Source organism: Bombina bombina, chromosome 3 (genome assembly GCF_027579735.1).
Source record: "Bombina bombina isolate aBomBom1 chromosome 3, aBomBom1.pri, whole genome shotgun sequence".
NCBI classification, from domain to species: Eukaryota; Metazoa; Chordata; class Amphibia; order Anura; family Bombinatoridae; genus Bombina; species Bombina bombina.
Window position 1 is genome coordinate 738,461,534 of NC_069501.1, and position 14,574 is coordinate 738,476,107.

The 14,574-nt window shown below is 38.0% G+C and overlaps 1 protein-coding gene across 1 annotated transcript in view; it reads left to right on the forward strand.

The window, feature by feature from the left end:
* Positions 1 to 14,574, forward strand: part of ABI3BP (ABI family member 3 binding protein) — a 533,245-nt gene that overhangs the window by 199,332 nt on the left and 319,339 nt on the right. The window contains exons 5-6 of the mRNA XM_053707567.1: positions 3,877 to 4,046; positions 8,157 to 8,218. Of these exons, the coding sequence (XP_053563542.1) occupies positions 3,877 to 4,046; positions 8,157 to 8,218 (232 nt within the window). The remainder of the gene's footprint in view (positions 1 to 3,876; positions 4,047 to 8,156; positions 8,219 to 14,574) is intronic.

A 14,574-nucleotide genomic window follows, 5' to 3' on the forward strand; every position in this document is an offset into this window, starting at 1 on the left:
TTATTATCTACTATAATGAGTGAGGGCAGAGCTGCAGAGGTGGACAGAAAAGGCATATGGAGCAAAGAGAAAGGCGCCCCTCTATGGAAGGCACTTGTAGGCACATTCCTACTCTGCCTAATGGTAAATCCGGCCCTGAGCCAAAAACCGAATAAAGTAACCTTTATTATGAACAAAAAAGAGTCATGGTGCATGTGTGTGTGTAAAAAAAATCTAGTTAAACAATTACACAAAACAACAATTTTTAAAAACAAAAAAGGAGTAAAATCAGAACCGTATACTTTACTAGCTTAGATTTCTGTGCCAAGTTTATTGGCAAGGAAATTCACTTATGCTGTTTTTATACAGCCTCCAATGTTGAATGACAAAATTATGTTGCTAAAATAACAGTTAAATAAAAAATGTCCTAAAAAGCCATGCAGCCCTGGCTGGAGTTATCAAATAATTTATAATTTTTAGTTATGTAAATACAGTACACATATCCTAATAAGCAATCCCATTGTGACATCATGAGGATTATTTTGATACCAAACATGAGATTACAGTCATCTTTGGTAACCCTGTAATATAAAAGTGTTAAAAGCATGTCTTAAGATATCTTAATGTTTTTAACTCCAATTTACTTCAGTCTCTGTCTTGATACTGGGCATTGTTTTCTATCACTCTGTGCTGATATATTTTGCTTCATAAACTGACTTGAGCCCCCGGGTCCCTGTTTATAAGTAAAAAAGTTTGGTCAAGTTAAACTTAGAAACTATTTATGACAGGGTGTCTGTTTTTTAAGGATACACACAATACACATATGGAAAACAAAATAATTAGCACACAGAGAAAAAAATTAACCCCTCACAACCTAAAATCATGAGGTCTTCATAACTGCTTTGCTTGTTAATTATAGTTATTTATTATTTATATAATAATTTATAATTCTTTATAAATTCTTTATAATTTTATCGTTCATGTATTCCCGTGCTATACTATTAATAATGGTTTACTTCAGGTCTTAAAAAGCACTACGTTTAACATCGCTACTTTGTATTGTTCTAAAGTGCAACTCCCCACCTGTAAAACAGGCTCAATGAGACCACAAATATCACTCCCTGCGCTACCCGTCAACGCATCAACTTATAATACAAGATTGTGAGTTGTTCTCTGCAAAACACCCTGTGCTATTGATTGTGCCCCAATTGTAATCTAGCTCATAAACTGCAGAGGAAAAGATCTTCTTTTGAATTTATCTAAAATGTACAGTGACTTGATATGTTTATGAATCAGTCTGTTTGGAGTTAAAGTGTGTCAGGCAATTCTCTCAAGTCTGTCCCCCTTTTTTTATTATTGCTCCATGTAATTTTGGATAAGTTTATTTTGTAATTCTACTGCTTGCACTGTTTGATGCGTTCCTTTTAGCATTGTCACTAGTCAGAAATACATCAAAATATGCAACAAATATTAAACATATATGAATTTGGTTACTTTTAGCGACGTTAGAGCAATATTTGATAAATAAGTCCATTTGAGCATATTGTAAGAGCAGTTTTGTAAACGTTGCTCCTAGTGTAGCACATAATGTTTAAGGAAACCCATCTTCCTTTCTTATTATCTTTCTTTTCTATATATTGGCTACCCTTTTTCAGACCTCCCTAATTGAGAGGGACAGTCCCAGATTCTTTGTTCTTCCCCACTATCCCTCTGAGGCAGTCAGTTGTCCCTATTTGCAGAATGTCCCTTAGCCCCACCCATTGAACCCCATGCACGCCCACAAACTGGCCAGACACACCCTCTGACCACCCAGACACACTCACAATCCTGCCCAGACACACCCACAATCTCTCACTAACCATCCATGATCACACCCCTCCCTACAAAGCTCCACCCACAAAACAATGACAGATCCTATTAAACCCCTGAGTTCCTCTTACCCAGCCACAAATGTTGGAAGGTATGGCTTTTATAGTTATTTAACATTGTTGCTATGCATTATTATTTCTTTAAAGGGACACTGTACCCAAAAAATTTATTTTGTGATTCAGATTGAGCATGAAATTTTAAGCAACTTTCTAATTTACTCCTATTATCAAATTTTCTTAATTCTCTTGGTATCTTTATTTGAAATGCAAGAATGTAAGTTTAGATGCCGGCCCATTTTTGGTGAACAACCTGGGTTGTCCTTGCTGATTGGTGGATAAATTCATCCACCAATAAAAAAAAGTGCTGTCCAGAGTACTGAAACAAAAAAAAGCTTAGATGCCTTCTTTTTCAAATAATGATAGCAAGAGAACAAAGAAAAATTTATAATAGGAGTAAATTATAAAGTTGCTTAAAATTGCATGCTCTTTCTGAATTACAAAAGAAAAAAATTGGGTTCAGTGTCCCTTTAATGAAAGCAGCAATTATTTCTGACAGCTGATATTATCAGTATGCCTTTCCAGTGATCACAATCCTAAAGTATCTCTGCTGTTAAAGGGACGGTAACTTTGTTATTACAACATTTTATTGCAATATTCTAATCTATTAATATATCAACAGAATTTGAATGTAATTAGAACAGATTAACACCTTGTTTGCTGCAGTTGTTTTAATGGCTGAACTCCACACATCACTTTCCTTATTTGGCAGAAACTTGAGGCTGGAGATGACAGTCCATGTGTTAACAAAATCTCCATTGTTTGTCTTCAGCAGAAATGATAAGATAACAGACTAAAATTATACAAAAAAATGTGTTAATTTTCAGACCTAAATTATAGGAAAGGGGGACCAAATAACTATTGAAACTATAATGCAGTTGTTTTACTATGCATAATACTTAACTTGAGAAGTTGTCCTAACACACTATTGCGTATCCTCTTCGTCCGCTGCCTGTATGTATCATTACACAATCAATAAGTGTGTAATGCCGTCCCCTTCTCTCGTGCGATAAATCCCCCCCGAGCGAAAGTGTCCGCCATGTGCATACCTGTCCCGCAAGGACTCCGAAGCAGCTAATGCTGCTTCTTACATGGAACCCAAAGTGTTTACACGTCCTTTAATATCCCTCAAGCTAGAAATCATTATCTCCTAAAAACATAAAAAATAAGTATTTGCTTTTTGGAATCCTGTAATATTGTATTGAAAGCTATGAACCGCAATAAGGAGTAACAAAATTGCAATTTCCGGGGTTTATCAATTACATCACAGATCGAAATGTCTGTGTGCTGACTGATCACGTTTAATATTTTGACGTGATACTAGTAGGTGCCATGTGCAATTAATCTGTTGTGTTTCAAAACCATAGAAATATGTGTATTTGTCTCTCTAAGGGATTTGAACAGAGGCACTATATGGGTACCATGGGCATGTATTTTTGATTTGCAGCTGTTAACATGCAGATAATGATCAAATAATTGATTGTGATCAACCTCTGAATTTTCTGTATATTCCCTACAAAACAACCGTGCATCATGTATAGTGTACAGTGATCTTTTGGATTTTTCCCAAGGCTATAATATTTATTCTATTGGTGTTGCTAAGCTTTATTATCCCATGCAACAAATAAACATTTGACATATGTACTAAATTGACCAGTGCATGCTGGGGTTTTTAAAATTGTGAATAAAGGACACTATGTTTTGGTATATGAAGTACACTCTTATAAAATCTATTAATAAAGAATTATATCTACAACTTTTCCTTTGAATTTCAACATTAAAGCACTTTGATGTTTTTCCAGTGCTTTGAATGTATTAAGCAGCCCGGCATGTGAAACATGATGTTTATTTTACAGTATGTAATGATGTGGTGTTTTACTAATATAATTCATTATTGCATAACCTTCCTGTCATAAAATGTTAAAAAGGACAAAATCTGACTTTCTTTTAATATTTGGGGGTTTTTCCACAGGTTTTATACAGTTCGCTACAGAGAAAAAAATAAGGACTGGCTTTTCCAACTGTGCCCAACCACTGAAACAGTAATAGACAATCTAAAACCAAACACAATGTATGAATTTGGTGTAAAAGATAACACAGACGATGGTAACTGGAGCAAAGTTTTTCCTCATAAGACAATACGTGAGTACACCAACCAGATGATTTCAGTGTATATATTTATATATACAGTATATGTAAAAACATCAACATCAATGAGCAAAAAAACGTGAAAAGGCGCACATAGCGTAATACTGCAACAGATTATATCAATGACTTACACTAGCTTCAAGAATATTTTGCATTTGGAGAATTTGTCAGTGGTATTCAAGTCCAGCAGAAACCATTATGAATTTCTGAAAACCAGCCTTGGCTTGTTTCTATCAACATTATTTGCTGTTTACATTCTGTTTTTTTTATTGGTAAAGTTTTTTTGCAGTACTGAGTTGAAATGTTAAAAAACAAAATAGTTTCTAGTTCTAAATATATCATTTCAATTTTAAACAATGAAACCTACAATTAAGTGTTTAGGTGTTTTAAACAATTTAAATTTACCAATTTTGCAAAACATTAATAATTACACAATTAAGTAAATTTAATTAAGTGAAAATAATTTGATTGTGAACACATGAGATAGTCATTACCAAAATTTAATTAACCACTGTTTATCTTTTGCTTCTGTGAAAGTCTGTAAAAATGTATGTGAAAAGCCTATGAAACACCTGTTTCTGATACTGTTTATTTGGTTAATTAAATACATTTTATAAGCATAGTATTGTGGTTATTCTCTGTCTCCCTCTAGTCACGGGTGCTACCATGTTGAAATCTATCTTTCACTACATTGCAGTGCTGTTATGTTAGCACATGTGTAGCAATTCTACTTCAGATATCTACAGTGTAACATAGGTTCCAAAATGGTGGCACCCATAATTAGAGAAAGGTGCATGAAATGTATTTGGTGTTTAATATCCTTTTAAGAATATTTATTTTAGTTTAGAATATTTATTTAAGTCACTTTAAGTAAGCTAAGTTATGGCTACTACATGAACCACACACAATGGCCTAGATTACAAGTGGAGTACAATCCATAACACATCCCTGTGCTAAGAATAGCGCACAATCTGGTATTACAAGTGAATGGTAAAATAGTTTTACAAGATAATGTTAGCATGGCCAACATTTTTATAGAGCATCTTATACTTTCAATGGATACTGCTGGGCATCCTAACATCGCTCATATTACAAGAGGTGAGTTATGTGTTGCACTTGAGCAAACACATTATAGCACTGGAAAACATAGCATGCTTGGAAACCTGAAGTAAAGTGTTAGGGCTAAAATAAAAAGTATAACAAATCAAAAGTATAATATAATAACCCCTTAAGCCAGACTTCCTCAAACTTGGCCCTCCAAAGGTTTTGGAACTACATTTCCCATGCTGCTCAGTAAGCTGAAATGCAGGCTGAGCATCATGGAAAATGTAGTTCCAAAACCTCTGGAGGGCCAAGTTTGTGGATGTTTGCCTTAAGCTAATATAATGTATATATATATATGTCATGCGGCACATAGCTTATTGTACTGCATGACGTATATATACGTTGGAGATGCAGGAAGCTCCAGCAGTCTTGGCTGTTAAGTTACAGTTGAGAGCTGAAGTTCCTGAGCTCCAGGGATCTGTCTACATATGGAACCGAAGCACGATCTGTGCTCCGGTTCCATATGCAGGCAGATGCCAGATCATAACAGACGGTAACACTGTGTGTGTAACCGTCTGTAACAATCATCTGCTGGTGCCGGCGTGAGGTGTGGGAGGAAACCCAGGAGGTGGGTGACAGGTCCAGCAATGGAGGGAGGGGGAGAGAGTAAGATGGCCCTAAACTGCAGAAAAAAAAGAAGGGAGAGGGAGGGATGGGGAGCGATACTACAGAAAAAATGTGGGGTTGGGGATCCCTAACTAACGATTACACCAGTACACTACAGGGGAAAATATATATATATATATATATATATATATATATATATATATATATATATATATATACTGTATATATATATATATATATATATATATATATATATATATATATACAGTCGTATGCAAAAGTTTAGGCCCCCTGACAATTTCCATGATTTTCATTTATAAATAATTGGGTGTTTGGATCAGCAATTTCATTCTGATCTATCAAATAACTGAAGGACACAGTAATATTTCAGTAGTGAAATTAGGTTTATTGGATTAACAGAAAATGTGCAATATGCATCAAAACGAAATTAGACAGGTGCATAAATTTGGGCACCCTTGTCATTTTGTTGATTTGAATACCTGTAACTACCTTGCACTGATTAACTGGAACACACAATTGGTTTGGTGAGCCCATTAAGCCTTGAACTTCATAGACAGGTGCATCCAATCATGAAAAAGGTATTTAAGGTGGCCAATTGCAAGTTGTTGTTCTCTTTGACTCTCCTCTGAAGAGTGGCAACATGGGGGCCTCAAAACAATTCTCAAATGACCCGAAAACAAAGATTGTTCAACATTATGGTTTAGGGGAAGGCTACAAAAAGCTATTGCAGAGATTTAAGCTGTCAGTGTCCACTGGGAGGAATATAGTGAGGAAATGGAAGACCACAGGCACAGTTCTTGTTAAGGTCAGCTTCATTTTGGAAGAAGGTGCTGTGGACTAATGAAACAAAAATTGAGTTATTTGGTCATAACAAGGGGCGTTATGCATGGCAGCAAAAGAACACAGCGTTCCAAGACGAACACTTGCTACCCACAGTAAAATTTGGTGGATTTTCCATCATGCTGTGGGGCTGTGTGGCCAGTGCCGGTACTGGGAATCTTGTTAAAGTTGAGGGTTGCATGGATTCCACTCAATATCAGCAGATACTTGAGAATAATGTTGAGGAATCAGTCACAAAGTTGAAGTTACGCCGGGGCTGAATATTTCAACAAGACAACAACCCAAAACACTGCTCAAAATCCATTTATGCAGAGGAATAAGTACAATGTTCTGGAATGGCTATCCCAGACCCCAGACCTGAATATCATTGAAAATCTGTGGGGTGATTTGAAGCGGGCTGTCCATGCTCGGCAACCATCAAACCTAACTGAACTGGAGACGTTTTGCAAGGAGGAATGGTCCAAAATACCTTCATCCAGAATCAAGACACTCATTGTAGGCTATAGGAAGCGTCTAGAGGCTGTTTTTTCTGCTAAAGAAGGCTCTACTAAATATTGATGCAATATTTCTGTTGGGGTGCCCAAATTTATGCACCTGTCTAATTTCATTTTGATGCATATTGCACATTTTCTGTTACTCCAATACACCTCATTTCATTACTGAAATATTACTGTGTCCTTCAGTTATTGGATAGATCAAAATGAAATTGCTGATCCAAACACCCAATTATTTATAAAGGAAAATCATGGAAATTGTCAGGGGTGCCTAAACTTTTGCATACAACTGTATATATATATATATATATATATATACAGTGTATGTATGTGTGTGTATATATATATATATATATATATATATATATATATATATATATATATATATATATATATATATATATATATATATATATATATATATATATATATATATATATACTGTATATATATATATATATATATATATATATATATATATATATACAGTACTGTATATAATGTAAGACTTTGTGAAGAACTCCACTATTTCTAGCTCAAGCTAGAGGTTTGTAGTGCCCCCCATATAGCACTGTAGCACTACCATTTTTACACACCACTTGTAATCTAGGCCAATGTGTTTTATTCATGGAATAAACTTCCATTAGAGGCAGTCAAGGCAAACAATTTGGGGTACTTCAATAATGCCTGGGATAAGCATAAAGTAATTGTAATGAAGCTTACACTTTGGACCCCATGTACTCAACTTGAGAACCTTTCCACACAGCATCACAAAGAATTGGCAGCTTACACTGTGTGTAGTGCCAACCCCTTCTCTTACGGGACCAATCATGTGAGAGAAGGGCCTGTCAATCACCCAGCGTGAGCATGTTTGGGATGATTTCAATCTGATGAGCACTGCTTTTTACATTGCAGAACCTTCCCCACAAGGGCTCAAAAGCAGCATACGCTGCTTAGTACAATAACTTGTTTATATGAATATCTGCCATCAAAATCTATATTTCTAGGTGGCATAAAATTAAATGAATGTTTTTATAGAGCTGAAATTAAGACATTGTATCTGTTTTTTTTATTACAGCTAAAAGTAAAGAAAATGGACAAAGCCAAAATACATATAAAGACACAAAAGACATCATACAGGTATGTTGTAGCCAGAATTCTAGGAATTGCCTCTCTGTAGTTACAAGTTTACTGACCATGGACATATGTTTAGGTTGCTTAGAACAGTGTTTCTCAACCACGGTCCTCAAATGCCCCCAACAGGCCAGGTTTTTATTATAGCTGAACCAGTGCACAGGTGAAGTAATCAGCTGATCAGTAACGCTATGCTTACTAACCTGCTCTCATCCATAAGCTTATTATTTCACCTCTGCACTGGTTCAGCTATAATGAAAACCTGGCCTGTTGGGGGTACTTGAGGACCACGCTTGAGAAACAATGGTTTAGAATATTGAATATTTCCAGTTTTATGCGGCATTTAATGCTAATGTGAATTGACTTTTAATCTTCAATAAAGGAATCATTGCAAGTTTTTATGTATATGAAAGTTAACAGCCATGATTTAAAAACATGTAATTTTAAAAGAAAATATTTCCAATTTACTTTTGTTATCAAATTTATTTTATTCTTTTGGTATCCTTTGTTAAAGAACCTACTTAGGTAGGTTCAGGATAGTAAACTGTATAGCAGCAGTGGTTGCAAGAACATTTGTGACAGTTATACAGTGTTGCTGCCATAAGACGTGTTTCAAACAATAACTTTCTGATTATGAGAAGTAAATTGGAGAGCTTTATACTTTTTATTAAATCAAAAGATGAGTTGAAAGTGTCAAATATTGCTTTAATAATTACATAAGATCCCCCTTTTTTCTAAAGATTTACCTTGAAAAACATTTCAACATGTCTTTTAAAAAATGTTTCTGTATGATTTTTAAAATGAAATGAATTCAAATTATTCAAAGAATACTCAATAGAATACTGTTTAAGTCATATGATAAAGTATTATGTATTGTTTATTTTTTTCTTTCTTTATCTCTCTAATATTGTTTCCTAATCCTTATAATTATTATATTTACCAGTCACTCTTTTAAAATGTTTAGACTTTGCATATTAATTAGCAAAATCAAGGATATAGTGGGCTAGATTAGACCTAACATGCTGAAATTAGCGCAGCGATATTGCAATATCGCGACCTTGTTAGCTTGCACGCGTATTACAGGTTGAAAGCAAATGCACACGACTGATTTTTTTAAAAAAATTTACGCTCGTTAAGTTAGCTAAGTTAGTTAGTTAAGTTGTCCTTTGAAAAAGGGGAAACTGTGATGAGAGTGGGAGGTGACGCCTCCATCCGGTGACGTCACCTCCCACTCTCATCACAGTTTCCCCTTTTTCAAAGGACATATTTGTATTTGTATTTTTTTTTAAGAGTACATCAAATAACAAGGTATACACTAAGCATACAAAAATAGTTTTGTTTAGTGTATAACAAATAACAAGCTAAAGAGAATATATATGGACAACAAGAAATACAATCCTGACTTGAACATCGGGGTAGACTACCCTAGTCCACAGTGACCATGGGAATATTCTGCCCGTTCTTTCGGTCACTGCTCTAACTAGTGCTAATCCTGATATACTTGACATCATTTTACATGAACTGTCCTCTGATACAGAAGAAGGTGATTGAGAGTCTGCTGGAAGCAAAGAAGTATCCCTGCTGTGATCTTGCTGAGGGGAAGGCACCCCTCTTAAAACAGTGGATCCCACCGGCAGTGGCTCTGAGGCATCCAGTCCCAAACTCTCAGGTACTGGCTGAGAATGTCTTCTATTTCGACGTGTGACTATCTCTCCATCAGTAAGGACTACATAAGACTTTGGTTCTGGAGAACATCCAATTACCATAGCAGGCATCTTCCATTTCTTCTGATCATCCAGTTTAAGTCTGACACTTTTCCTCACATTCAGCTCCTGCAAGGGCCTCACAGAGGGTTTTCTGTCGTAGAAGAATCGATAACCCCTTTTAGCCTCTTCATCCCTCCTAAGAACCTCGTCCCGAGGAACAGAGCTGGTTGGCTGGAAGACACCCACAGAGGGTAAAGTGGTTTGAATCTGACGTCCTAGCATCAGCTGAGCCGGGCTAAAACCCGTGGCTTGGATTGGAGTCGCCCTATAGGCCAAGAGAGCTAGGTATGGCTCAGATTGCTTCAAAATTAACTTTGTTGTTTGAACTGCCCTTTCAGCCATTCCATTGGCCAGTGGGTAATGTGGACTTAACATAGAATGGACAAAGTCATATTCACTGCTGAAAGAACTGAACTCCATGGAAGCTAACTGCATTCCGTTATCACTCACTAACTCCATTGGTATGCCCCACCGGGCGAACAAGCTCTTGAGATGAGTAATAATGACTTGACTGGTGATCTCATTCAAGGGTGCAATCTCCAAATACCTGGAATACTAGTCAATCACGACTAGGTACTTTTTCCCGTGCAGTTTGCACAAATCAGCAGCTATTTTCTGCCATGGGCCTGCAGGCAGCGGAGTAAAAATCAAGGGCTCTCTTCTCTGAGTAGGCCGGCGTTCCCGGCAAAAGGCACATTTTGACACGTGGCTTGCAATGTTAGAACTGATCCCAGGCCACCATACTGCCATAGCTGCCCTTTCTCTGCACTTTGTAATGCCCAAGTGGCCATTATGAATCCTGCTTAACATCTTCTGCCGCATACTAACAGGAATAACAATGCAGTCTTGGAACAGCACCAACCCATCCAGCTCCATGAGCTGTGACCTCTCTGACTGGTAAGAGTTTAAAGATATCCAGGCTGCCCGGCTCTCAGGCCAACCTTCTTTTATGTACTTAATAATTTTTGAAGGTCTGTATCTAAACGTGTCTCCTTTCTTATTTGCTATAGCCTCCCTGACAAAATGGATTTGGATGCCAGAACTGAATCCACATAGACTTTCACATCTGATTCCGTTGAAGATTCTTAAGCAGCAGCCAGCAGGAGCCTGGAAAGTGTATCTGCCACTACCAGTTGTTTCCCCGGCACATGCACTGCCTGAACATTAAACCTGAGCAGTCTCATCAGAAGTCTCTGGCATCTTAGGGGTGTTTTGTCAATATCATAGGAGTTGATTAGAGGGACTAGCGGATTATGGTCAGTCTCCAGACTAAATTTCTCTAAACACTCAGTGTACGGGAACAGTAGGCGATGGGCTGTAGTTTGTTCTCATTCAGCTGCAGGAGGGCGGCCCCTAGCCATAACTGCTCACATCAGGACTAACCACAGTCTTTTTAGAAGGGTCATAGAACCCTTATACTGGGGCAGACCCCAGCAAGGACTTGACCTGTACAAAAGCTTCTTCCTGTGAAGGACCCAGACCCAGGCAACATCCTTCTTCAACAACTCTGTGATAGAGTGTAGTACTGTGGATAAATCTGGAAGGAACCTGCCCACAAAATTCACAAGGCCCAATATTTGTCTCGTGTACATCAGAAGGACTTTTCATTTGTTCAATAGCATGGATTTTATCAGGGTCCGGCTTGATGCCATCTCCATTGATGATATGCCCGAAGTAACATAACTCAGATTTTCTAAAATGGCATATTTCTTTATTTAATTTCAGCCCAGACTCTCTAATGGTCTGCAGCACACAGCTCAATCGCTGATCATGTTCTTCCAATGTAGACCCATAGACAAAATGTTGTCCATGATGACTACCGTGCCCTCGGGGTCCCTTAGGGGGGAACTCATCTCTCTTTGAAATATTTCAGAAGCAGAGGATATCCCGAAGGGGAGTCTGCAGAAGCAAAACCGATCTACCCGTGAAATGAAGGTAGTCAGTTTGCGGCACTGTAGATCTAGAGGTATCTGCCAGAAGCCGCTGGAAGCATCCAGTGTAGAGAAGAACTTTGCCCCAGCCAGTTTTGGAGCTATTTCTTCAAGCGTCGGCAGCACATATCTCTCTCTCTTCACCGCCTCATTCAGCCTTTTCAAATCTACGCAGATGCTTACTTTCCCATTTTTCTTCGCAATAGGCACAATGGGGGCACACCAGTCAGTTGCTTCAACAACCTCTTCAAAAACTCCCATATTGTTTATACACAGAAGTTCCTTCTCCACTTGAGGCATTAATGGGAACGGAATTCTACGAGGAGTGGTAATGCTGTATAGGACTGCATCACTTTTAAGTGATATACAGACTGGGTTGCAATTCAGTAGGCCCAATTCACCAAACATGTCTTCCGAAATCTCATTCACTCTGGTGACAAGGCCCAAACCACAGGCTGCTTTCCTGCTCAATAGGTTGTTAACACACTGACCTCTGCTTGTACTCACAGCTGGCAAGAAATTTCCACGCACAATCGATGCGGCCACCAGGACTATGAACTTTTGTTGTAACTTTCGCCAGCTGAGGCTGTCGAGGCAGTTTTATGAATGTTGCAAGGGACATAACAGTGATGTCTGCTCCCATGTCAATCTTGAAGGCAACCTTGGCTCCCATTACAATAAGGGTAACCCGCCAGACCGTTCAACAACAGACCCTACAAAGTACATTTCTTGACCCTCCTTGTCACTATCCACCTGCATCTCCTTAATGTATTAAGTTTTACACACCACTTGAAAATGACCCATTCGGTTACATAATCAAAGAATAAAGAAAGTTCTGGGTTTAAACTGGAAATAACCGTATATGTTAAGGCAGTCAGCAGCTCAATAGATGTGTCATTCAGTAATAAGACATGGTGATATGAGATGGAAACAAGCTAGCAAGTTGCCAGTGAATACTGTATAGAATTATTGGTTGTGGGATGGATACATTCAACTTGTTGCTCAAATGAGCACTCACCCAATGTAATGTAAGCTTCTTTTCACCAACTCGAGCATCCACCAAATGCGGAGACAGAGTGACGGAATGTACACTCCGACTGCTCGATGCGTGCGTGTCACGAAGAAGGATCATTTTCAACCGCAGCCTGGCTCAACTCGCTCCTGTGGAAACCCAGGCTCTGCGGCTCTCTCAATTCTTTGCCGGATCCGGGAATCCTTTGCGGAAGTGACGCACGTGGTCAACTTCTCCAATCCAAGTGGAGGATAGGTGAGTCACATGGAGGAACAACCAATCCCCAACGATGCTAGGCTTACAGGCAAGATCCAACACGAACCATGTACAGAGCTGTTGAATATAGTGAGACCACCGGGGGTAGCCACAGTTACAGCCGGATACGGTATAATGAGGAGGATTCCTTGCAATCCAAAATAGTAGACACAGAAAAAGGAAAAAATATCCCGGATATCCAAAAAATGTAAAAAATAGCAGCTTTATTAATTAAACTTAAAATACGGACATAGTAGCACACAAACAAAAGGGGTTTTACGTGTTTCGGCGTAAGCCGCACTCATAAACCTGGACAGACACTGGTGAGCTTTAAGTTTTGGCCAATTAAAAAGCATAATATATAAAATTATAACTTAATCTATCATTTAAAGGTATTACAAAGTATCATAGGTATTGTGGATGTTATACAGATAGCAGTACATTATATTTTTGTGTAAGTATACATATATGGTAAATTAACATTATAGAAATAATATCATATAATGTTAGGGACCAGTTTGTATTTGTATATCACATCTGTATACTGTGTAACTATAATTCAATTTAGATATATAACTCAATTTTGAACATTGTTTAACTGTATCATCCTACTAACTAGATTAAGTTTACTGTGTATATTCAGACAATTAACTGGTTAATAGCGGTGTGTTTAGCACCAACCAATGACCAGTTCACACTAATCTTTTTAAATGACGCACACTGGTGTCTGTCCAGGTTTATGAGTACGGCTTACGCCGAAACACGTAAAACCCCTTTTGTTTGTGTGCTACTATGTCCGTATTTTAAGTTTAATTAATAAAACTGCTATTTTTACATTATTTGATATCCGGGATATTTTTTCCTTTTTCTGTGTCTACCATTTGGTTACACTTTCTACATCTTTTATCTTCAGCGGGGCATACGACATTCTGATCATGGGTACGGTTACACCGCGTGCAGCGAGCCTGCAGCACCCATTCGCTTCTGGGCCTATCTGTTGCCCTTAGTCTACCGTTCACACTGTGCCTTTCACCTGCAGCTCTCCTGAACTGCTGCACTTCATCCACAATACTCTCAGACCTCAGATCAGCACTTTCCTTTTTCACCAGTTCACTCTGGCGGGCCATCCTAATAGCCCAATCTAATGTTAATTCAGCCTCCAACTGTAGCGTCAGTGAGACCTCAGCATCTGCAATTCCTATGACTTTTCTGTCTCTGATTTGCTCTTCTTTAGCAACACCAAACTCACAGAATTCAGCTAGTTCAATCAGACTGCACACAAATGACTCCACAGATTCTCGCACACGCTGAGCACGTTTGTGAAAACAAGCCCTCTCATGAATCACATTTCTTGTGGGCACAAAGAAGCGCAGGCAAGTACTTCTGACACCATGTCAT